Source organism: Ascaphus truei, chromosome 9 (genome assembly GCF_040206685.1).
Source record: "Ascaphus truei isolate aAscTru1 chromosome 9, aAscTru1.hap1, whole genome shotgun sequence".
NCBI classification, from domain to species: Eukaryota; Metazoa; Chordata; class Amphibia; order Anura; family Ascaphidae; genus Ascaphus; species Ascaphus truei.
The window spans coordinates 24,922,135-24,949,244 of NC_134491.1; the positions used below are offsets into that span (position 1 = coordinate 24,922,135).

At 39.7% G+C, this 27,110-nt stretch overlaps 1 protein-coding gene across 5 annotated transcripts in view; it reads right to left on the reverse strand.

The window, feature by feature from the left end:
* Positions 1–27,110, reverse strand: part of BAZ1A (bromodomain adjacent to zinc finger domain 1A) — a 77,788-nt gene that overhangs the window by 24,264 nt on the left and 26,414 nt on the right. For all 5 annotated transcript variants that reach the window (XM_075613881.1, XM_075613883.1, XM_075613879.1 and 2 more), the window contains 13 exons: positions 25,205–25,342; positions 24,110–24,200; positions 20,847–21,013; positions 19,009–19,104; positions 16,201–16,339; positions 14,591–14,737; positions 13,682–13,777; positions 12,628–12,852; positions 12,012–12,177; positions 8,772–8,879; positions 5,364–5,479; positions 2,663–3,238; positions 1,058–1,218 (listed from right to left, as the gene is read on the reverse strand). In XM_075613881.1, coding sequence (XP_075469996.1) covers positions 1,058–1,218; positions 2,663–3,238; positions 5,364–5,479; positions 8,772–8,879; positions 12,012–12,177; positions 12,628–12,852; positions 13,682–13,777; positions 14,591–14,737; positions 16,201–16,339; positions 19,009–19,104; positions 20,847–21,013; positions 24,110–24,200; positions 25,205–25,342 — 2,226 coding nt within the window. The remainder of the gene's footprint in view (positions 1–1,057; positions 1,219–2,662; positions 3,239–5,363; positions 5,480–8,771; positions 8,880–12,011; positions 12,178–12,627; positions 12,853–13,681; positions 13,778–14,590; positions 14,738–16,200; positions 16,340–19,008; positions 19,105–20,846; positions 21,014–24,109; positions 24,201–25,204; positions 25,343–27,110) is intronic.

Below are 27,110 nucleotides of genomic sequence, written 5' to 3' on the forward strand. Positions count from 1 at the left end.
CATTATATAAAATGTATTCCTGTATTTCCACATGGTGTGGGGGTGTGTGTCCTTTAGCAATAAAGTATTGAATGTTAAAAAAAAAATTCCCATATGGTGTAGGGGTGCAGGTGTTATGTGACCCTACTCTGCGCTCGAAAGTCTACGTAAGTGCCGCGCACGTGGACGCAGTCTGATGAAGCAGGGAGAGCTGCGGAGAGAGCTGCAGATGTCGGTAAGTCCTCGCACGGCGAAATGTTATAACGCGGTCTCATTCTGTGGACCCAGAGGACCGCGTTATAACAGGGTTCAGCTGTATATTACGGAAATAGAAAATATGTTATTGCAATCAATCTATGCCAGGGGTGAGCAACTCCAGTCTGTCCTCAAAGGCCACCAACAGGTCAGGTTTACAGGATATTCTGAAAACCTGACCTGTTGGTGGCCCTTGAGGACAGACTGGAGTTGCTCACCCCAGATATACACTCATACATCGATGCCCCCAGCTAGAGTAAATGCTACGAATTGAAAATGTTCTGCTTTGCATTGGATTGGTTGTGACACATTGTCTCACATTTGGTGCCTTTGGACCTTTATTGAAGTGAAATTTCATTGTAAATTCAACAGACTTCGGGCTTTACTTTAACAATCAATTTTTTTTAAATGAATGCGCTCTATTAAAGAATGATAGTACGTTATTGCTAAATTAGCCACTCTACTACGTTATTGCTAAACTAGGCCACTGCCTCACTGCAGTAATCTGGATGGTAAAACAGCTTATAACTCTGGCAAAATGGTGAAGCACAATGTCACCACTCCACACTGTACGTTGCCATTTTGCCAGAGATGGTAGCTGTTTACCATTCAGATTACTGCAGTAAGAAGATGAAGATCATAAGCAAATTCTGATTGTCGTTTCCAATGTGCAATTATTTTGTTCTCCAGAGAAAGCTCGAAACTATAGTAATATCCGGGGTTTGTGAATGATCTAGCATCTGAAAGGCCCATAAATTGGAGTTCATTTTATCTACCTCTGACTTCCCCTGTACTCTCTGCAAGTTGCTGCCCAGATCAATACCTTGATGGTCCCTAGAGTCCCCTGATAAATTCGATCTTCAATGTCCAGAAGCATGTCACATAATCTGAGCTCTAGCTGCTTTTCTGCAGAGGTTCGTAAGGCATCAGGCACATTCTGTGATCTGCCCCGTCCAGGCTTAACATCGGACGGTGGAGCGTTACCTACAAAAGTAATTTATGGGTATTACTTCTGAAGTCTAAAACACACAAACATAAAAATTGCATGTCCAAACAACATCACAAAAATAAATGGAGACATATTTAGAAATGATGCATGATAAATAGGTATAAACCACCATAGGAACTAGACTTCTATCTCAATGTCTTGTATAGCGCATACACTGAGCGAACCCTGCTCACAATTGTGATACTGTATGGCATCTTCAATAAAGTCATTTAAAGCTAGCAGCAAATCTGATTGTGAACAATGCAACCAACTGGTGCCAACCAGCTTAAAACAAATATACAGCGTTTATATTTTATAAGGATAAATAGTTACATGTAAGATGAAGTTGAAAAAAGACATGCATCCATCAAGTTCAGCCTATGCTAAATTTAGACGACAGATACTTTATCCTATATCTATACTTACAGTATATTGATCAAGAGGAAGACAAACAAAAAAAAAACAGTGAAATATCATCCAATGATCTCATAAAGGGGAAAAATAAAATCCTTCTTGACACCAAGAATTGGCAAATCGGATATCTCCCTGGATCAACATCCTTCCCATGTTTACCAATTTGGTATATCCCTGTATAACGTAACTTTCTAAAAAGATGTCCAACCTTTTTTTGAACAAATGTATTGTATCTGCCATCAGAGTCTCCATAGGTAATGAATTCCACATTTTAACAGCCCTTACTGTAAAGAACCCTTTCTTTTGTTGCTGGTGAAATCTCCTTTCCTCCAACATTAAGGAATGACCCCGGGTCCTTTGTACTGTCCTTGGGATGTTCTTTTGAAAGCTCCTTGTACAGTCCCAGACTATATTTGTATATAGTTATCATATCTCCACTTTGAAGCCTCTTTTCTAATGTAAATAAATCTAATTTGGCTAGCCTCTCCTCAAACGTTAGATTGTCCATCCCCTTTATTAATTTGGTGGCTCTTCTCTGCACTCTCTCTAGTTCCATAATGTCTTTTCTAAGGAGTGGTTCCCAAAATTGTACTCCATATTCAATGTGTGGTCTTACCAACGCTTTATAAAGGGGCATAATTATGTTTACTTCCCTTCCCTCCACTACCCGTTTAATGCAAGATAAGATCTTGTTTGCCTTTGCAGCTCCTGCATGACTTTGGGCAATATTGATAAGCCTGCTGTATACAAGCATACAACAATGATACAATTATTTATTAAAATCCCAGATGAACTTCAAAACATCCTAACCAGCTGTGTCACTGAGCATTACCCTCTAACATCAAAGTGAACACCAACAAGTTTAAATTGTGGTAATTGATGCCTTTAAAATCAGACAACTCTAAGCAACGTTTAATTTGATTTCATGTTAATTTGTAAACATAGTAAGGTAAAACATAACAAGAGGTAAAGAAGTTGGAGTTCATTTAGCTACTCATGTTTTGGGCAGAATCTGTGATATTTTACCTGAAATGTGGAAGCGATTGGCAGAATGATTGCTCAGCTTCAGGCAGATCTTGCCCTTTTCCTGTACTAGTGCTTCTTTCAGTGAGCTTTCTCTGTGCCCCCGCGTGTTTAGCGCTTCGATCAGCTCATTCAGTTGCTCCGGTGAGCTGTAGTAGCACCAGCGACTTGGCTTTTTCACTGGTTTTGGAAGATGCATCTCTTCGTTGGTCTCCTGGACAGAAGAGTTAGAGGATTCGTGGCCACTCAGTGCAGGATTATGGGATGTCTCTTGTTGAGGAGCGGGTCGAGGCTGCAGCAGGTCCTCTGTGAGATTAGAGTAATCCTCCTCTACAAACAGCCCTGGGACAGAAAAGAAAGTCCAGAAGCGTCGGTACCAGCGGTCACGACCTAGAGGGAAGATGTTGGTACAGGCTGTGACTCCTTGTATTTTCAGCACCAACTCCTGTTCTCGCTTCTGCTGCTCCTCCCTCAATGCCTCTTCCTCTTCCGCTGTCAAAGGTTCCTTCTTTTCCAGTGATCCCTCTGCATGTGGATCTCTATTCTTCACCCCTTTAAAGTCCTGCTGGCCCTCGGTTCCTAAAACACAAACAAATAAGGTGCACACAACTTCACATAACTATGCAGGACCTTCAACGGAAACAAAGAGCAAGTAAATACTAGTTCATGTAACAAATCTCCAACAAACTTTCAAGCATTATTTAAAAATACTAAATCTCTGATCTTTGTTTCGTAAATGCATCAATCCCCCAATTTGAACATATAAAATTTATCACAAAGCATTACTTTTATTTTTGGTACTATATTGCAGGGGTGTGCAATTATTTTTTTATCGTGCCTCCCCTGAGTGCCGGCTTCAGAGCTTGCACCCACCCTGCCCAGTGACCTGGCGTCAAATGACGCTGCGGGTCACGTGACCCCGCAGCGTCATTTGATGCCTCGGTTGTCATGTGACGCCGCGTTATCATGGCAAAGTGACCAGAAGCAAGCTGAAAAATGGTTAGTTGAGGTTGCAAAGACCTTGCGCGGTCCCCCAGCATTTAATTTAAATGCCTCAGGGAAGAGCATGAAATGGCCTTTACTTTTCATTTAAACCACCTACGTCAACTCCTACAAATTGCCTCCTATATATGATTACGGTTACCACTGTGAATTTTCTTACAAATTCGCCTAAATAATGCAATTACGCTATTGTCCTATATTGATGTCAACTTCAGAACTGTGGAATAAATTATGCATTAACTCATTTAGATATGAACCTGTTCTCATATATGCTCTGCGGGAATTGCTGCTGCGCTTTTTGAGAGTTGGACTTTAATAGATGTTGGTTAACTTTTATTCTTAAACGAATGCTAAATTAAAAATGTCACCATTACAGTCCACACCTTTGTGTGACATGAATGTTTATTCCCCCTACTTCTATTTTTCCTGAAAAATCCTTTACCTCTGAGGGTACAAGCAGGTCCACATTAAAGAAGCAGTCCATTAAATATCCTACATTTAATGTATTTTTTAATAAATCAGTTCTGTATTACGAGAGCCTAGATTTATTTTTTATTCAACTCTTAATGTCATTTTTTATGAGTTTTAATATACTGAGCATCCTTTGATTTCTATATCAGGTTTTGGCACATTTACCCAGCAGTGCAAGATATTTGTAACACTTCCCTGTTTGTGATCATTTGTTGCCAATATTCCCAGCAGTTTGAGCTACAAACTGATAATAGATTTTACCTTTTAAATATAAGGATACATTGTAGCTGCTGCTTGAAAAGAAAAAAGGCAGCCATTTAGTGAACCCTGGAAAGCAGGATCTTTGCTGATTGATCCCGGGAGAACGAATTGATTAGCAGCTTAATTAGTTATCAATAAAGGTAATCCAATTTATATATATATTTTGTTTGTTTTTAAGTGCCGTGCAGACCGCCTCTAAGCTAAATAGAGAATTGCGGACTTTAAAAGAAGGGATCATGGCTGCTACTGTCGTCTACAGCAAGGGTGCACAAACTTTCCTTAATGCATTCCCCCTGTCTCCTCTCCCCTCCGGCTTGCTTCCGCCCACCGCACCCCCCCACCCCCGGCATCAAATGACACCACAGGGTCATGCCATCACATGACCCGTGGCGTTATTTGCCGCCAGTTGCCATGGAGATGCGTCGCTGGAACCAAGGTAAGTAAAAAGTTTCAGAAATGCCTACGGGGAAGAGCAGGGCCCCTAACAGCCGCGCCACCGCCCCCCCCCCCTCCCAAAAATCTCACGCCCCCAACTTTGGCAACCCCCTACAGCACTTCTGCCTCTGCTTATCTTGGACTGCATGAGGCTAATGAGAAGATCCTCTGGGGACATCCAGAAGCTGTGAAGTCTCTGGAAGCTATACTACTCTCTATCCGTCTATCAAAATTAAGCCTTATATTCATTTCTATTGGCCCTCAAAGCTGCCAAAGGAAACGATCATGGGGCTCTGATACCCTTAGCAAAAAACGCATATACAGATGGAGCAAGCATTATGACACCGGCTCCCACACGATTAAATAGTACGGTAGTGCCGCCCCTTCTCATGCACAGCCAATTAATTACAAAACAATGGTTGCTTCTCCCACTAGTGCATTTTCTATGTCCCGCAGCAGAGTGCCAGAGGCTGCAATACTGGTATATGTGTGTGTCTATATCTATAGAACACAAAGCATCTGTTATGTTATGTACCTTTTCCTGTACTAACTGCTGTTGCTTCTTCTTCATCTTCAGTGGCTGTGTCCTGCTCCCTCTGCTCAACATCCTTGTTCTCCGAGCTGGTGTCCAAATCGTCTTGATCTTCATTTCTGAGAGCCAAGGAAGGCAATCATTAGAATAGCAGACACAACCTGTCGAGAAACAGGCCACCAGAAAGGTCTTATAACACAAATTTACGCAGTATTAGAAAGGGCTATAGAAGCCCCCACCCATGATTATATGCTGCATTGGGCAGCAGAATTGGGCATAGTTATAGACCGAGAGGACTGGGAAAGAATTTGGGAGAATGCCTCAGGAACCTCCATATGTACCACAATCAAAGAAAATATATATAAAATACTGTTCCGCTGGTATCTTACCCCAGTTAGAATAAACCAAATCTACCCCCAGGCGTCCGATCTATGCTGGAGAGGTTGCGGTCAAAAGGGGGACATGGCACACATTTGGTGGACATGTCCGGAAATTCAAAAATACTGGGGAACCACTCAAAAATTAATAGAAGAGGTCACCGGCCTCAAAATCCCTGTTGACCCGCTGACCTACCTGTTGGCCAGGCCCTTAGAAAATGTGGACCGACCAACAAGTAAATTAATCTCCTTCATCTTAACAGCGGCTAGATGTGCAGTGGCAGCCGCCTGGAAGAAAGTGTCTCCCCCCTCAAGACAAACGATAAAAAATAGGATACAAGAGATAATGAACATGGAGAAATTATCGGCTTTCTTAAAAAGATCCACGGACTCCTTTAATAAAACATGGGACCCGTGGTTAACCCATATGGCACCCCCACGCCCCTAACTCAAAAACACAAAGTAAAAAGAACGAGTCTAGAAACTCCAATAGAAATACTCTGAGGACGTGATAAGCAACAGGTATTCCCCCCTCCCCCCTTTCCCCCCCTCCCCACCTTCCCCCCTCTCCCTTTCCATATTCTGACTCTCTGTTTCCATTCTCGCGCTCCCCTCTCTACCCCAGGAGGGTCAGGGGGGCGATGAGCTTTCCTCTCTCTTTCTGGTTTCTTTAACCAAAAAATTGAGAAAATTTGTATTAGGCTGTATTAACATATATAACATGTATATTGTGAAATAAGTATTTGCCTAATAAAAACCTTTGGAAAAAAAAAAAAGAATAGCAGACACAACACAATTTAAAAGCACTTATGTGTTGATTTTGCATATTGCACTCAGTTGTGTAAAAATGTATCTATAATTGTTTCACAATGGCGTTGCCATTTCAGACCAAAAGCCTGCCGTAGTCTACCAAATAGAATTGAAGCAAGGGGTCTCTAAAACTGTGAACAATTGAGATTTTTCTCTATCATCAGTGCAACGGAGTTAAGGATAACATCCCCATATATGAATGAAAGTCTCAACGGACAATGGACAGGTATATATAACACACCAGTTAGTTAGGCTTGATTGAAGAACTCATTAATGGGTTAAATAATGCCTGTATGTGGAGCATTTCCAGTCAGCAGCTGTTGTGTTAAAACAGTTGTGATTCAGTATACCCCTTTGATAGGCAATGACCCTAGAGTATATTTCTCAATTTCAATCTTCATAAGGAAAAAAATTATTTCCACAGCGCAGTGCACCTTTTTGTTAGATTCCATATTATTATTACAACACAATTATTTCTTATTTGACCAACAATTTTATTTACAGACACGGGGGACAGCTATGGGCATTTCATTTGCACAGTCATATGGTAATCTTTTTATGGGCTTTTGGGACTCTAAATTTATTTTTGGTGATATCAATCGACAATATTATTTTTTATCGTCGCTATATCAATGATCTGCTATTTGGCAGGGAGATACCGAATCACTATTATTTTTTACTTATCTTAACACTAATGATTACAGTTTACAAATTCTTTTCACAAACACCATATAGCTTATTTAGATCTTAATTTATATGTTGATATGGATTGTCATATCCAAACTGATCTTTTTGGCAAACCCAATGCCTGCAACTCCTTCCTCATGGCTAGTAGTGGAAATCCTAAACCTCTATTGAGGGGTAAACCTAAAGCACAATTCTTAAGGTTAAGAAGAATATGTTCAGACAAAGAGGCCTTTGAAAAAGCGTTGGACACTGATAGATCAGAATTGTTACATACTACTAATAAAAACACTCGCAGGAATAAAAAATTGTGTTAAGTATCATCAAGACACAGCCCCTCTCTTTATAATGAACTTTATAGCAAACAAGTTTATCAGATTCGTACTATTGGCAAAAAGCATTGGTGGATCTTAAGATTAAATAAAGATCTTAAGAAATGCACTGCTGATAACCCTAGGTTTGTCTTTCGCAAGGGTAAGACTATAAGTCACTATTTGTCCCCAAGCTTATTAAAACCAGATGCCAATACAAAAAAGATCACAGCGTCAAATGGCTTCCACAAATGTGGATGCTGCTCAGTCTGCAAATATGCCTCTCCAATTATATCAGTTAACTGTTATCACACTAAAACTACACAAACTTAAATCTTCTTGACATGCAACAGTAATTATGTTGTTTATATGCTCAATTGTGCATGTCGTACTAGATATATTGGCAGAACGATAAGACCCCTCAAAATTAGGATAACAGAACATCTTAGATCAATAAGAAACGCTGATCAGAGATACCCAGTCTCCAGACACTTCACAGCCTGCCATTTTGGCTCCTTGCGCAGTTTCTCTTTTAGTGCGCTTGAATTTATTCCTGTGCCTATTGGGGATGAGGGGGGGGGCAACAGGGAGACCACATTGAATCGTCGCGAGATGTACTGGATTTACACTCTAGGGGCAAGTCAAACCACTCACAGACATGTTTCAACCTTGATGGGTATCAGTGTGAGGTTGGTTTATACTTGCTTTGCAATATTTCTAGGCTGGGTAGGTTTACCATACATTTTAAGTTATGGTGGGTGAAAAAGGCAACAAAAAACCTCCACCGTTAGCATAAAGCCAATAAATAATATCACTTGTGAGCACATTCACATGTCTTTGACAGGTCTGCATACTAGGTACTTATATGATCTCTATACACACATATATATATATAATAAATTAAAAAAAACGAGAGAGAGAATATATAGATATATCCCTACATCAGATATAGAGAGAGATGTAGACTGTGCGTCTCTCTCTCTCCCCTCCCCCCATTGATGTGTTCCCTGCACGTCATTGCCTGGGGTCCTCGACATAACCGGCACGTCATGGAAAAATATTTTTTTAGGGGGTGATCAGGCTGACCACTCAAAACAGATGTGGAAAGCTCTAAATGTTCCCTATCCGGGGTCTACAATGCATCACGTAAAATTTCAAAATGGGTCATTTTAAGGGGGAACTGCAGAATTAACTTGCGTTTTTCTTTGTTTGAATACAAATTTGCTTACCCTGCACCTCTAGCAGAGCCCCTGTTCTCGTCTTCCTTCAGTTTCTCCTGTTTATCTTTTATCTTCAGTTCTTGTTCTTTTAGTTTCTCCTCTCTCCGCTTACGAATCCTTAAAGTAGATGACATTTAAGTCTCGCTAAACACAAGCCAAATTTATAGGACAAGAAAACATTTAAAAAAACAAATTCACTCAAGTAAAACATTTCAGGTCTGTATTCATCAGGTCAAACAGTTGTTTTATGAGTACACCAACAGTAGTGATATACTTTGTAACTGCCTACTGTACAAATGTGTTCTTGTATTAAATGTGCATTGCTCTGACTAAAGTTACCAACTTTCAATCAATGAAAGTATAGACTTGATTGTTGGTGAAATCAGCTATGAAACCGTGTCTGGCTAGCACACTTTGTTCCTATCACAAGCAACTTCAGTGCTACTATAGCATGAGGGCCTACCGGAAAATGTACACTGTAGAGAGGTCTACCAGGAAACTACAATATTAAAACAAAATTACTTTATTTTAATCATATGTTGTTGGGGTGAGGTTTTAGGGTAGGGCGGCTTGGGGTAGGGGCCATCTAGTGTGCTTACAGCTACTCCAGCTGAAGCAGAGTGCCAGCTTGTGTAGATCGCACCCACAGTTTGTTAGACCACAGATACCCAGGTAGCCCTCACGCTACAGTAGCACCACAACTGCGAGCCGTCAAGGAAACAGGACTGTCATATTTCTTGTCCTTCTTACGCCACCTTCTGAGCATTTTACGTTCATGCTACTAAACGCAGCAAAAAAGTATATAAGAAGCCAGGCGCACAAAAAAAACGAGAATGTTTTGACTACATTTATTTATTGGTTGCACAGAACGTTTTTGTAGCTCACTCTGGGATCATGTGCAATTTTATTTAAACAACTTCCTGTGGTCTCCTTATTAGATTCCTTTGCTGACTGGCTCGAGAGTCCTTTTGTGTCTCATATGTTAACGGAGTACAAGAATAAAGACTGCCGCACAAGGGTATTTGCCACTTCAAACAGCAAAGTTTGCTATTTTATTCACAAAGTGCAGAAACAGTCACTTTTTGGGGGGGGAGGGGTGGTGGGAGGGGAGGGGGGGTGAGAGACAATTCGTCAGGTTTATGTAGTGTTATGGATCAAAATTTCCCTTACAAAACAAAATATGAGCCAAAATATTAAACTAGGAAAACCCACAAAGTTGAATTAAAGCCGTAAGTGTAATCTGGCTTGTTAACATATGACATGGAAAATTGTCAGCAACGGTCACATCGCCCACACTTTGCTTGTAGTGATGTCATTATGTCATATGATGATGATAATGTGGGATTACATCAGAGAGCTCCAGGTTAAAGTACAATACTCAAGAGTACACTTTACTGGATCAATAAGCTTAATACTTTTGTCCCAAAGGGTTTAAATGAAGACGCAAACTTCAGATGCTTCCTTAATTAATGCCGATAACTCCTACAGCGTCTCCCCTTGATGCCAAGTAGTCTCTGCAAATTGTACCGATTAATTTTTCCAGCCTTTATCTTTTGCTATGTTCTAAGCAGATCATAATTTGTAACGGAGCAGGATCTCTCGGTTTCAGTTGACGTAGCTTGGAAGAGTGATACCTACAACATAGCAAACGTTTGTGCATACCAAATACTAGCAACACTAATGTGCAATGTTGCGTTTTGTGTAACACACTTTCTGGGGTTTCCTATATGAAAGAAAACGAGGAAAAATAGGGAAATTTCATGTAAATCTTTTTGTGACTATTTGTGTGGGTGTCTTTTCCGCTTAGCCCTTATAGTGAACACCAATGTTTTTGTATTGCTATGTTGTCAGAGGGATTTCCTCTGACTAATGTATTTTAACCTGGAGCTCTGAGTAAATGGCTGAAAGTAATGACGTCATAATAGATATTAATGAGGGATTACAGCATTATATGCAAAGTGAGGGGTGACACTGTTCCGTGTAATATGTTAATGAGCTGGCTAACCCTTCCAGGTTTAATTAATCTTGGTGGCTATTCACTGTATATAAAAGTATTTTTGGCTCGTGCTTACATACACCTGACAAAGGGCAGTTTCTCTCCCACCTACCCCCCCGGAAAGTTGTATAATTTGTTTCTGAACGCATTTGTAAATAAAATAGCAAATTTTGCTGTTTGGAGTGGCATTCTTGTACCAGTTTACATTTATTAGTTGAAAAATGGGACTTCTGGATTTCGTCACACTGTAATCGCGCAGGTTTATTGCGCTCTGGATGTTTAAGCAGAATTTCAGCACTGCTGAATCTCATTCCATCTCCAGCGTCTCTCAACACCATGTCCATGCCGAAGGTGGCACAGCCAACGGGTGCATGTTGTTTGCTGCCGTTTGTACACTGCACCTGACAACATCCCAAACTGGAAACACTACAGCTTCATGTTAAAAAATGACTTGTGCCCAATCTTAGTTTTGGACTACTGCTAGCTTGCTCTCCCTTATTTACCTCCACACTCTCCCTTGCATTTTGCCTCTACCACTAGCTCCCACACTTTTCTCTAAACCCTCCTTTCTAATTTCCCATTCTCCAGTCATCGCCCTCACTTTGCAGCCATCAACTCCATCTGCTTCTCACATCACACCCCCAACCTTAAAATAAAAAATACAGCAACCCCCTCTACTTGCTTTTCCTCTCCTTACTATTACTCGACTGTCTGGTGCTGGTGACATATACTCTAGTCCTGGCCCTATCCAATCCTGTCACGTCCCACACCCTACCCCAAAGTCTCCTTTTCACCATGCACTACCAATCACTCCAACCTTATCACACCTCTCCCTTGCCTTTTACCGCTCTCTATGGAATACACGACCTGTCTGCAATAAATTAACAGCTATCCACTTATTCATTTCCAACTCCCTCTACTTCCTCCTAGCCATTACAGAAACCTGGCTCACTCTCTCAGACACGCCTCCTCTCCTTTCCCTTAGCGACACCCCCAGACGAGGGATTAGCCGGGGTGGAAGAGTAGGCATACTACTTTCCCAACGCTGCACATTTCACATCATACTTCCCAAACTTCGAAGTCCACTTCTTCCTTGGGGTCTCGATGACGGTGGGCGATTCCTTACTTTTACAGTATATGCCAAAAGCGCTGTCCTTCCAATAATTGTTCTGAACAAGAAGGTTCTCATCCTCACGCATTTGCCATCTAATCACTTGGAAGCTTTTACCTCTCCTCATTTCTTCTATTCTCACCTGGCAGCTGCTTCCTCCCTCTCTCGGCGATTCTGTTCAGCTTTCAGCTCTCTGAACTCTTGCTTTGCCTGGCGCAGCTCTTCCACAGAATCTTCAATAAAATCTCTTGTTGAGACCAAGGTTAGTAGCTTCCCACACAGCGCATGGAGAATTTTTAGCTTCTCACCTAGGGAGGGAAAAATTACTTGCCGTTTCCAAAACCGTGATCCAAATCAAACCAAAATAAAACACTCAAATTAGGTGAGGTGTTAGATGCAGAAGACAGTATTTAGGCGGGATCCAGCAAAAGTTTAAGATCTGCAGCAAATACGAAAAACTGTTTCAAGACCATATTTAGGTGGTAAGCCAACATGAAAAATAAATGTGAATACTTAAAATCGCCATGCTGGTTAGGCTGCGGAGTAACGTGGTAATGCAGTACGATAACGTATTAGAGACTAGTGAATCTCCCCCATAGTATATACATGACAGAAGTGTCCCCAGATTACACTATTTTGGCTAAAGCATGTAAGCAGATAAACCTCAGTAGTTTATATTTCTTTTCAACATCAAATATTCCTCATGGGCCTCCACATTTTTATTTTTACATTTCATTTAATAATATTTATTTTCTCACCAGGGAGCAGGGTGTACACAGAGGTGCTGGAGAGCTTCTTGAGCAGGGCGGGGTTGCTGAGACGGAGTTCCATGCATGCATCATCTGTAGCATCAAATCCACCCTGCTTTTGGTACCGGTACTTGGCATTGGCAGAGGTCACGTCAGCACCTGATGCCAAGATGTGGAGACGCAGGATCTCTGATAGAGTGCAGCTGTCTAAATTTAGATCCTTCAGACTGCAGCCTACGAGAAGTGGGTGCACAGATCAGGGCTGTTCTTTATCTAATGCCCAACACACCAATCCAGGCTACGCATAATTAAATGAAAAGTGGTACCTTAATTTAGGTCGTATTTAGAATATGGCGCGGCATAGATTAAAGCACAGTATAAATTGTGAGTGCCTTCAAAACATTCATTTTGGATTACAATGGCTTTGCAGTTTACCTAATGATCTTAAAATGATTTGTTTTGTTCAACAGCTGTTCAATTCCCTACTTTTTACATAATCAAATTATTTCTAATATTACTCAGGCCCTCACTAAGGAGGTAATGCCATATACTCTGTAGTGATAGCTTTCGGGAGGGGGGGAACCCCACTGACATCAAATGAGGATTATTGACCGAAAACGTCCCGAACAGCCACGTTGGTGTATATAGAATAACCTCAGAAGACTCTGAATTATTTAGGAGATTACATCCTTTTAGAATTCAAACACAATCCATCATTAAATATATCAGTTATTCACACAGATACATTTTGCTTACTCTCCCAAAAGAGTAGGCACAAGTACAAAGATTATTTTTTTTATCATGACAGATTTCAAGAGGAATATAAAATTGTAGCAATCAAGCAAACTGTCACATACAGCTTAAAGTAAACAAAACAATTACGGAGGCCAAGAAAGCTAAAGAATTTATAAGCATGGCCTCTCAAAGTGAGTAATTAAGGAAAACAATATACAAGATAACACACACTTTTTCCAAGATCTGGCCCAACAAGAAACTGCACTTTTAACATCCATAAACCATTTCAATACAGTAGTTTGAAGTAGAAATGCACAAAGGAGCATACCCTGGTGTAGCGGTGGCCAAGCCGCTGCTAACGAGGCTACCGCTGACAGGACAGATTTCGTTGGGTCTATGTCCTCATCCAAGGCTTCTGTCAGATCTAGAGGGTAGAGAAAAATAAAATTATCAAAAAAAAAAAAAAAAAAGAAAGCCATGGCACAGATTAGTCCATCAGTGCAAAAGTAAGCATTTGAAACAAAAGATTGTATGCAGCATAGCTCCTGCACACACTGCTCCTTTAATGTACTAATGTTAAACAACATTTCTTTTAATTTTCACAGCTCTTTTTAAAATGCTGTAGCCTGTCTACACAGGACATGTAGGAGCAGGTCAGTTGTGTGATGGAAGTGTGGACAAAACACAACACATCAATGATTCACATAAGGGAAGCATTTATTTTTGAGAACGAGGGATGCTAGAAAGAGGTAATGTCCCAAGACAGAATGGCAATACCCTCAGGAAACATGAAAAAGTACTCCCTAATTAAATTGGATCCATAGAAACATCCTTTCTAGCAGACATGGTGCATGTCAATACACTGGAAATGTAAAACTACTTGAGAATGACAAGTATACTAAATAGCAGAAAACGGGGGCTGGGGCTTTAGAGCAGATAGGAAAATAAGTGGCCTAGGTCAGCCAAGTCGTCTTTATGAAAATTGACAGTGATTTCAATGTTTCAGAAATAGTTTTAAAAGTCCAAATTTAGCCAACATTGCCCCGACCCCATTTCACCTGCAGGAGGGTGAGCGGCTGGGGTACCGCTGGCTACCTCTGTAGACAATGCCTTTGTTGCCATTAGGCCTTGCAACACACTACTTTGCAAATATATTAAATGAAAGGGACTAATGTACCAGCATCTCGTCAGATAGATACTCGGAGCTTGAAAATGATGGTTAAGCAAAACCTCTGACCTTTGGCTTCTGCCTCCATTATCTGATCCTTAGCCACCTCTTCTTCTTCCTCAGCCATGGCCTGAAATATGGCAGTCAGGAAAAAAAACAGGAGCTCACAGAGAGGGCCTTCTGTATCAGTGCCAACCAAAGCCTCTTCAAGTACCTCTGGAAAAACATAGGTTACATTATATAGTTTTTTGCAGCAGTAAAACTTCAAGCAGTGCAATGTAACAGCTGGCCTCTATTTAGCATCATATATTACACGTGTTCCCAACTTATCATACAAGTATTAATGGGTGGTATACAAAGTAGTTGTGTTAAATAGTTCGGTGCTGGAGAGAGGACAGAAGTACAAGTAAAATAGGTTGAATATTAATGCAATTAGGTTTTTCTAGTTAAAATGCAGTTGTAGACTGAAACGTTGAACCGACATGAAATAAAAACACTAACACTTACCAGACTGCCCTCCTACTCTCTGTACATTCTTCCTACATACCAATTAGACTGTAAGCTCTTCGAAGTGACTCCTCTTCCTAAATGTTACTTTTATGTCTGAAGCACTTCTTCCCATCCCATCTGTTATTTGTATTATTTGTTATTTATATGATTGTCTCTGCTTTAATTGAGATATTTATAGAATTATAAAAAAAACTGTACAGGCACTTTATAAAAGGCTATTATCCTGACAATTCTGTTCCCAGCAGAACCTCTCTCAACCGTCTCTGGGAACAGAAAGTTCGGTTAAGTAGTCTATTTAAAGTCAATTGAGTGGCTATACAGTTTTCTAGTTACATACAGTACACTGCCGTGGACAGTTTTTCGTATGCACGTGCCCGTATTTTTCAGTTTATACTACAGGAGTGCCTCAGACTCGAGACACTAGATATACACACATCAAAAGAGAACACTCAAGATACATAATACAGTGTTATTCTTCTCCATAGTAAATACAGAACTATTCAGCCCAAGTATTGTACAGTTAACATGCATCTTTAACTAGCAGCATAGAAAAGTGCTTTTTGAAGTAAAAAAAAAAAGTAGGGATATGCTTGACAGGTTAAATTATAGGCAGAGGAATAATTTGGGGAGCGATCTAATTGACATTTACTAAAGTTAGGCAATATTTTTGTTTCGCTTGTGAAACAAACTGGCTAAACATATCACTTAGGTTTCTTGTTTACCTTCCTGTAGATCAATGTATAAACATATCAGAGCATAACAAAAAAAAATTAATAATCTTTTGCCAAGTCATTATATTTTTCAAGAAGTTCAACAGCTTTTAAAATGTTACTCCAATATTCTAATTCCAAAGGGCAACTAACAAAAATATTCCCCCCTCTCATTGCATGGAAGTCGCATCATTGATGTCGTGTAATTGACGTTATGGAAGGCTGAAGTGCACTGAGATTCTTTACCAATATTCTGGAAAACAAACCTACAACCTTTTACTTTTAGGTCTCAGAAAAAGTCATTTGTAACTAATCTCCCTTCACAAATTACATCACAAACCTTAAATTGAGAGAGATTATATAACCCATTTGAGGTTTGTGTTGTAATTTGTGAAGGAAGATTAGAAAATATAGAGTAGCCTGACAGATACAATAGGTTTTTAGAAGCAAGAAACCCACCAAATGTCACGCCTTCAGGAAACTCATCTTTCAGGTCGAACAACTCCCCGAAAGCATGCAGGAACTCTAAAACCATAATGGTATTTCCAAAACACTCTGGAGGGAGCCTTGTTTTCACTGGAGTGGGCTCAGGCAATTCCTGAAACACAAGAGGATGTATTGGGGTTCGTGGTTTAGAGAAGATCCTGAAAGACCCTGCACTTTTAGTAAGGCCTGGGATAGCAATACAGGGGAGTGACACTGGCAGAGCTGAATGTATAGGCATGCAAAGACAGGAAGAAGTGTGCTACATGTGAAGATCAAAGACAACAGATGTTCTTAAAGACTTCTGTGAATTAACAAGAGTATGCCAAACTAGGTGTACTTTATAGTAACAAATCCTCCCTAAATCTGCTGGTCAGAAAGCGCTTCGCACAACAGATACCAATGCCAATTATAGACTATGGGGACATAAAGGGATACGGCACCCCAAAATCACCTAAGCAAACTTGATACCCTCTACAATTCAATATGCGTTTTGTCCTTCAATGCAACTACAACACACATCACCGCGAAATGCTCAAAGAACGAGATTGGTCATCAATTGAGTCTAGGCACAAAGTTCACCTTTCCTATCTTGCCTTCAAATACTTTCTGGGCAAGTTACCTGCCATCTTAACAAGCTCCTCACCCATACCACACGCAGCACTTATCAGCTGAGATCTGACTCCAAAAGACTGTTCATGGTCCCAAGGTTCAACAAAGTATCCGGCCGCTCCTCCTCTTACCGTGCACCCCACAACTGGAACAATCTACAGGAGACTCTCACAGCCGCCACCAGTCTAAGTTCTTTCAAAACCAAAGCGGTCTCGCATTTTAACCTGGTCTGTAACTGTTACATACGCCTATAACATGTATGACCTTTACCTGTGCATGCAATGTCTTGTATATAATGTATACCCTGTTCACTATGTAACCATGTATGTCATCATAACTATGCCCAGGACATACTTGAAAACGTGAGGTAACTCTCAATGTATTACTTCCCTGTAAAACATTTTATAAATAAATAAATACGTCTGAGGGAAAGAACAAGAAGATTTATGCAACACTATAACACGTGCAAAAACAAACGTTTCAATGTTAAAACAGCATATCCTCTTGCCCATTTTGTTTGTTTTAATATATGCTGCAGTTTTTAACACTTATGGCAATGCAATTATTTAAGTGCCGATTGGCAAAGATCATGCTCCACAGGGCACACAATATGGCTGCCTATTTCAAAAGAGAAAGATCTGTAGCTTTAACGCTTGCCATAGAAACCCAAGGAAGCTTAACACGTTAAAAAACATTTTTTAAACGCCATTAAGAGTGAAAAAAATGCAGTTAGTATCTAATACTACACAACTGTTTTCTTTGAAAAAAACGCATAGGATTTTGAATGGAATGCTGTTTTAACAATTATGTGAAAGCACAGCACAATCAGACATACATTAAATAGATTGTTAAATAATTTTTCAAGTTAGTTTAGAAACATAGTAAGCTGAAAACGTAGGAGATGTAGGATTTCTCTTAGCTATGGACAATGTCATGGTGTTGAGCAGGTTCTTGTGCAAGTAAAATGCCATGTCTTCTGCTTTCTGTTCACTTAATTGGATCTCTGACAGCAGGGGACAAAGCGTGGCAGCAATATTTTATTGACATGCATTATCAGAGAAACCACAGAACAGAAACATATTTATATAAAAGGCTATGGTTGTCTGCAACAACCAGGATGCCTCCTCATGGAGAGGAGCAAGGAGGGGAAGAGAGAGAGAGACAGCAAGGAGGGGATGAGACAGACAGCGACAAGGAGGGAATGGGGAGCAGTGTGCACGTGGAGAAAGAGGGAGTGCAAAGATAGGGGAGGAGAGACCGCAAGGTGAGCAGGAGGAAACAGAGACAGCAAGGAGAAGAGACAGATACAAGTAGGAGAGGAGGGAGTGTAGCGTGCACAGAAAGGAGTAGACAGTAAGGTATGTAGTGCAAAGAGAGGGGAGGAGAGAGTTTAAAAGGGAGCAGGGCATGATGGAGGAGAGAGTAAGGTGGGGAAGAAGGGACAAGAGACAGCAAGGCATTACAGGGAAGGATAAAAACAGAGTAATGTTTAATAATCTTTAAGATCTGCTAGATCTGCGTAGGTTACGTCTGGTACTGCTAGTATTTACTTAATTTCTAAGGGAAATTTTAAGCTACCATATTAACTCTATAACACTGAAAATGATTCACAATTGTTTAAGGAAAATATTGTATTTTGTTTATATAATACTTTTCTGAATTAGAAGATGGGAAATAATATCAATTCCCTAGGTTTAACCCCATCTAACATATCACATACATTAATACTGATCAATAGAAGCACTCTCACAGACAATCAGCACAGATATGCAGTAAGTGATAAAAGAAAGAGAAGTCACAGAGTGCAAGGACATGTTGACAGACCTGAATGGTTTAGTGTTGGTCACCAAAGCTTTTAATTACTCCATTTAAAAAAAGCCTTGTGTGTAGAATTAGCTTAGGTCCAACTGTTATTGTATAGAGCATTCACTAAAAACGTTTGTCTTTTTCAACATATAAGGGGAATGAAAGACACAGGGAAAGTGTTGATAAGAAGAAAAACTGCTTTGGTGATTTCCATATACAATAAGCATGTACTGGCATTATTGTAATGATTAGAGCAAGGTTTCATGTGGCACTGCCTCATCTGTATTGATTCACCTATGGGCATATTATATAAAAAGTATGTGATTTTTCAAGGGCTGCCCTGTGCAAGAAGAGCAGCACATGCACCTTCAGATCATCACACTCCATGTCGTCCCGGGGCTTACTCCACAGTTTCAGTCGCTCTGCGTATTTACGCTTTTCCTCGCGAAGTTTTTCCCTTTCCTGGAAAAAATAAAATGGTCATGAGAAATGCTTCAAAAATTAGACAATACCTTAACCATGATTTATTTCCCCCCTGCTTTCTTATACTATGGAACCCCATTATACATTGCCCAAACATTTGTATTGCGTGTTAATTAAGCTTTTGCTTTCCGTACGGACTGGTTGTCAAGTTCATTAGCAGTGGGCAAGGTGGAAACGGAAAACGTAGGTGGGGGGGGGGGAACGCCGTCTATCGAAAAGGACATACAACCCTTTTAATATACAAGAAGTAGGGAGACAGATAAAATAAGTGAAACCGTCCCAAATCTCAGGTTAATATGTGAACAAAATAAGCATTTCAAATATTGTTTCACTGTTCACATGTATCATTCAAAGACAACACATAGGACCTGGTTTACTCTGCTTTCTACCACAGAAAACCTTCCGGCACCCATTAAGTTATAGTTTCTGGTATGAAACTGCACAGCAGCTATCTGGAAAGTGAGTAAAAGCCATGGTTTTAAACATACCATTGGCATTTGTTCACTTTGGCGATAGTATAGACTGCAACTTGCAAGACTGCTTTCTCAGTTCATGTTAGAGAGCATATATTATGATGTGTTAGTCAACAGTTGTACAAAGGAAATTCAAGTGGTTTTAAAATGTGAAGTATGGAAAAATTAATGTTTAATGGCTAAATGAAGTGCAGAAACTTGAGAATTATCCCATATTGCCCTCCCCCTTGTAGCTACAGGTCGCTACGAGAGTGAGGAGGAAGCACCTGATGGCAACCAACCAAAAACAATAAAATTAAAATGAAAAAAAAATTTGCAAGGACTATGACGGATATAAGAATATGGGGGTCTATGCATCAAGGCAATTTTGGCTGAAAACCAGGACATTTTCATCCTGCCACGACAGATCAACACATTTTGCTCCAATTTTCCCCTTCTGTCTACCTCAGTTTGCAGCTTGGGTATTAGGAATTAGGGAAAAATTACAAGGTGCACATATTATGAGATGCATCACATTCTGCTTGCACCTTTTCCCCCAACAAAATCTGGCATATCTGAACCAGCTCAAGTCTAAAATTCTGCATCAGATGTAAGAAACTGTTATTACATAGTCCACAATACTGCTTTCAACACAAAAAGCGAGCAGTGCATCAAAACACACTTTTCTTTACATTGATACATAGACCCCGTGGTTGGATGACAATAAGTCACTACAGGAATATATTTATCAAAAGCCTCTTCAGTTGACATTTATTTAATAGCTTACATGTAAAACGTGAATACTTAAATGTTACAGTGAGACACCATTAAAACCTAGACACAAAAATAAAACATATTATTTCATATAAACAAAGATATCCACAGGAGGGGGGATAAAAAGTGACAGTCCCTTATTCAATGCACGACCACTGAGAAACCACAATAGTTGCTATCAAATATAGTTATAAATGGATCTAAATGCCATAAAACCTATTACAACTACCACATACCATAGTGTCATTCCTTATGGCATTTAGACCCGTTTATAACTATATTTGATAGCAGCTATTGTGGTTTCTCGGTGGCCGTGCATTGAAAAAAGGACTCGCTCTCTTTATCCTCCTTGTGGGTAGCTTTGCTTGTTCTCCAATCTCTCTTCGCTGCACCAACCGAGTCACATCAGGATCTCTACTAATTTTGCTGAGCAAAGGGCTCCTTTATGTCTAGTTTATTCAATATAAATGCTTTCATTAAACAGCATAACATTACCTTCTCTTTTTCCAATTTAATTCTTTCCTTCTCTTCTTTCTTCTTTAACCTTTCCACCTCAACTATCTTTTTGAGCTCTTCCTTCTTCCTCTCCTTATCTTGTTTTTCCCTCCTCTTCGATTTTATTTCCTGTGCTCGATCCCTCCTCATTGTTGCCTTTTCCATCTCTAAACAGGGGAGAACCACACAAAGATAATCCAGGTTTACAGGTCTTTCATATTAAGGAACTAAATGGTAAGTGCCACCTACAACATACAGTCCCACACCAAAGTCATGTGTAGTCCCACCTGGATGTGAAGTGAATTAATGGCAGCGACCTATGCAATAACTTGAAATAAGGAAATGTATGACTTTTGTTGTGTATGTAAACAGAGAGAAAGATGGTCATGCCCCAGAAGAGATCAATTAGGAAAGTGAACTCAATAAGGCAGAAAAATCCAATCCACCAGAAATGTTACTTACAATGCCAAACTAAATTAAAGCATTTCAAAAGAATTATACTTTCTGGTGTATTTTTAATTGAACCACCTGGTGCAACTCTATTAAACATATTATGGTCATTATCTCACTATAATCCTAGGCGAGACCGTTTCTGAGCAACAGGTGACCCTTTGGCAATTTCAGACATGTACATATTTTTGAATAATGACAAAAAATTTATTTTTTTATCATAACTAGAGACGTCAGAGTTTTTATGATCTTGATATTTTTGGAGTAACAAAAAAGACAAAATAGGCCTAGTGCTACATCCAACTTGACAAATGATAGTTACATACTCATTTGTTTATCTTCTCATTTAGCTCAATTCTTGGGCCAAAGTATGTGAAGCCTACAAACACGTCACGGTATGGCCCATCTGTAGTTCCCAACACTGCTGCACCTGCAAAAAGCTCTCATAACCTCTCTAATGGAGGGAGAGCTGTCTTTACAGACTGGTCATACACAGGCGCTTAGCAAGAACTACAGTGAAAAGGTGGAACGGTGAGCTCGGAAACTGGGAGGAGTGGTCACTAACTTCCAAGTTGCTTTACCAAATGAAATGAACAAAACACACACAGCCCCCTGTAAACTCAGAATCTAAATCTTGGGTTCTGAGCTTACAGGGGCTGTCTGTGTTCTTTTGTATTAAGAATGTAAAGTGTCTTTGGTTATTCACTTTCTGCTACTTAAGTCATTAACAGCCATACACATACAGTAGTAAATGATGGTCCTTCTCCACCATCAAAGAATTAGTTCTCCTATTGAAAAGCAAAACATTAATTTTTCACAGAACAAAGTTACATTTACGCTTCGAGAGTACTTAAGGGGCATATTTAACAAGCAGTGCTAAGCCACGGAACACCTTCAAGTGCCACAAGCCAAGCCACTATATTTCTCTGTGCTTCATGACATTGAAAGTGAGGTCTTGAAATCTTGTGTACAACTAAATATACGGTAATCAAGATCTCTCAGGTTGGTCACATCCTGCAATGAACCTTATCTGCTCCAGGATCATAGCCACTACTAGAACTCTTTACTCAATAAGCAGAGTTGTAAAGTGTGAGTTAAGTGAACGTAAACTTTATTAGACTAAAGAAACAAAGATTACTGTAGGACTAAGTCCAGAACAGAAAGGATGATCTACATAGCTGGTTTCTGACAGCAAAAGACAACACAAATACTGTATGGCTGCAACATCACCAATAGAAAGCTGCAATGTTATCTTATGTTACACGTATGTCTCTCTATTGCCTGCCGTAGCAAGGTCACTTGGAGCTCGGGAAACACCTGGCTCAAAAAACACCAAAAAAAAAAGGAAGAGAAGCAACAATTTTCAATGCTGATATGAAAAAACACAGACCACAAGGCTAACCTAGTCAGATAACTCCCTTCTTACTGAAATGACCGCAGACCTTACATGAGTGAAGATTATTACTGTATTCTGTGTTTCCTATTCCCTTTCAAAATAATACACATTGAACACCCATTTTTATGGTGGTCTAAAGACGGACTTAAATCCTCAGCCACAAAAGGCAGAAAACTCCTAAAAATGCTTCCACAAGTCGTACTATGCTTTTTCATGACTATTCCAGTTTTTAAAACTTCCTACAACAGTTCATCCAAGGAAAAAAAATGGAGTCAGAACATGTACTAACAAGTCATGTTAAGCTCATCTGTTTCTTGCTTTTTATTTATCTCCAGAGCTGCATTGTAGTGGGGAAAAAAAAAAAAAAAAAAGATATAGATATCTCATATAAATCATTTCAGTTGTGTAGTATTAGATAATACTTACTGCATTTTAGACAAGCAGATAATACTTACTGTATTAAACTTCCCTGGGTTTCTGTAGCAACTATTTAGTACGCTACACCACATCCTCTTAAAATAGGCAGCTATATTGCGTGCCCTGGGAAGCAGAATCTTAGCTGATCAATCACAGGAGAACAGATCGATCGGCAGCTTAGATAACTGCAATTCCATAAAAGGCAAGGAACGACTGCATTTATTAAAACCAAAAATCAAGCAAGAGGAAATGCCCCTCTAAATTTCTCATGGCGCAGGAGCAAATAGGAAGCCACTACGGATGACGCAGGAGATTTAAACCTCCATGAGGTACACCACCTACACAGAGGTAAATATAAAGAAGCAGTGTGTCCCCCAGAGCTCAACCACATTAATTAGTGCATCCCGCCTAGCGAAAAAAAACTTTTAACATGTAATGCTGCTTTAACCCTGAATGCCGGGGGGGAGCCATGGCACCTCTCACATTTCAACATACGTCTAGTAATTAATCCAATAAAAAGGCTGCAAAAATGCTTCTACCAATGGTATCACAAATCTAATGCATCTCCAGTACAAGATCTTTACTTATTTTAAAACTTACCCTATTTCTTAACGCACTAAGAAAAAAGGCTTACGCTTTAGCGTGCTTAGTTGATGAAAACAATATTCACAAATTATTTGCACAACACTTGTAGTTACTTTCACATAACGTCAAGTGCACAATACTTTACATCTGTAGGTATCGGACTGATGCCTTTTTCACAAAAATCCCTCTGGACTATATATTTATTTTGGTCTTAAGAGGAATTAAATTGTAAAGAAAACACTATCCATACAGTAAATACACTTTTAAGGATTGTAGGGTAATAGGCAGCATTGGTAAAAAAAAAATATATTTATATAATATAGATAAGTAAACCGGGTGAAAACCAAAACGATAAGAACCAGAAATTGTGTATGGGAAAGGGGGGAGCAGCTTTTAGATGTTGATTATTCTTTACCCATAGCTTTTAACTCATTTCGCTGCTTCAAGATTTTCTCTCGTTCTTTTGTAGATCTGCTCTGCAGTTGCTTGCTTGATAATCCATTGCCCTAAAAACAGACAGATTTTCAGTACAATATGACTTTGGATTCCACAAGAGACAAAGAAAACAAAATCTAAACTCCTAAATTACTGATCCTTTTTTTCTGTTGGTTAATTTATAAAAGGTTATGTTTTGTTTTTTGTTTTCAGCTAAAAACAATGAAAAGTCCTGCACAGGAAACAATTTTCAGAGTGGTGTTACATTATGGCTTTTAAAATCATTACAGGCATACCCCGGTTTAAGGACACTCACGAGTAAGGACATATCGCCCAATAGGCAAACGGCAGCTCACGCATGCGCCTGTCAGCACGTCCTGAATAGAAATACCACCTCCCTACCTGTAGCGAAGCTGAGCGCAAGCGGGGAGGCTATAGAGCCGGTTACAAATGCGTTATTTACATCAGTTATGCACGTGTAGGATAATTGCAGTACAGTACAAGCATCAATAAGTGGGAAAAAAAGTAGTGCTTCACTTAACTACATTTTTGCTTTACATACATGCTCTGAACACATTGCGTACGTTAATGCGGGGTATGCCTGTACTGTACCTTATGAGTTTAATGACGCAACCATTTACAGAGCTAAGCAGAAGAGTGCTTTACACCCTACCACTCCTGCTCAATCCCACAAGGTTCAAGTAACCCCATAAGAATTTGTCTGCAACTTATTTATAAGTAATTTTTTTACAGGTATTCAGAGTATTCTATAACTACTTTGTATGTAAATTTAACCAAGGGTTAAAACACCACTGCAAAAAAAATAGTGTGGCTGGCTGCATGTGCTTTTAAACAATAAAAGCTGATTAAGCAGATTTTCAATCATGTTCTAATAATAATTTTGCAACTGGGGGCTGGGGTCACAGGAGTCTAGGAGCATTCGGATCATGGAGTCAGACTTTAAAACAAATCAATTTTTAAACAGGATTTAGAAATATTTGGTACTCATTAGACAGGCACAGGCAAATAGCACACAAAATATTATCTTCAATTAAATAAACGATGCCCAACTTACCCGATTTAAGTGCTGGTTTGTTGAAGGTCTTCCAGTCTGTCCCCTGTTTGCTTGTAAGAGCAGGAAGTTGGGTGGTTCATCAGGAAAATAATGAAGGAAGTTTTTGTCTGAAATGTTGTACTTTGCAACCGAGCTTCCCTTTAGGGCAAAAATAAATAAAATACAAAATATAATAGAAAACATCAAAACAGGAGAATTGTCACTTTAATGTATTTCAATTTTAATTGGCAATTCAAATTAAAATGTGACATTGGGTCAACAGCAAAAAGTGTTTTATTAGTCATTGTGTGCATTAGGGGAACTGTACAATATCAGAGGCATCATATCTCCAAAAGGACATAGGTATTGCTGGGAAAACTCCAGTGTGGATTTTTTTTTTTTATCTACTCTAAATCTGCATTCAAATGGTACAACATTTATATTATTCCCATTGCTTGGCATCAGCATTTGGTGAATGAAAAAAAGAAAATACAATGTATTAAAAAAACTGATTAAAACCACCATTAGGCTGGTAAGTCAAGCAGTTTGGTTAAACCTAATGCATACAACACACACAGCAAACTAATGAGCGTTTCAAACACAAATGTACATTATATTGTATATTATATTTGCACAACAAAAGTTTAAGTGTTTGCTTTGGAGCACATCATTTTTTACTATGTTTGAACTTGTACTGCTTTAAAAAGAAAAAACAGCGCAAAACCTCATAGTGTTGTATATAAAAGTATATTAAATTACAGTTTCAGCAGGTAAGTATTGCACGTACATCAATTGAGACAAAAATGAGCATGGCATGTTAGGGACATGTTACCACAAACGACATCCCCCACACTGCACTGGATCACACAGATAGAGCCTGCTGGAACGTTCAAGGATCCTCATCATCGGGACACCTGCTCCTGCTGGTAACCTCGGTCCTGGTCCGCTTGACTTGCTCTGTCTCGGCGGGTTGTTGGGGGTTTCCCCGTCTGGGGGAGATGTTAGGAAGTCCCTCTGGTGTTAACAAGAACGCTGGTTGCACGCTACAGGTATCTCCTCGTGAGTCTCCTTGGAGACTGCTGATGACGTCAGCCGTGCTCCGTCGCTTGAAATGCGACTAATGTAAATAGAACGTCCTTGGAAATTCTAGCACACAAAATAATTGCGATCCTCAATTGAATAATTATGCACTGAATGCAATTCCAACGCGTTTCGGAAATCAATACTTCATCAGGGAATGATTTACAAACGCGTTGGAATTGCGTTCACTGCATCATTTTCAAATGAGGATCACAAGTATTTTGTGTGCGTTAGAATTTCCAAGGACGTTCTAATTACACTAGTCGCATTTCAAGCGACGGAGCATGGCTGACATCAGCAGTCTGTAGCGTGCAACCAGCGTTCTTGTTAATACCAGAGGGACTTCCTAAAAACTCCCCCAGATGGGGAAACCCCCAACAACCCACCAAGACGGGGCAAATCAAGCGGACCAGGACAGAGGTTACCAGCAGGAGCAGTTGTCCCGACGATAAGGATCATTGAACGTTCCAGCAGGCTCTATCTGTGCGATCCAGTACAGTGCGGGGCATGTCGTTTGTGGTAACATGTCCCTAACATGCCATGCTCATTTTTGTCTCAAATGATGTACGTGCAATACTTACCCGCTGAAACTGTAATTTAATATACATTTATATACTACACTGAGGTTTTGCACTATTTTTCTTTTTTCTTTTTAACTAGTTATTTAGAATGCGGAGCCTTTCTATGCAAGCTGCAGCAGTTCCTCACACTTGAAATCATACAGGTTTATTTCAATTTTACCTGGTTTTTCATCAGCACTTTTGTGATAAGCATAGTTGTTATCACCTTATTTTACACTAAAGCATGTAAATCCACTTTGTATTTATTGTTCACTATTAAATATTTA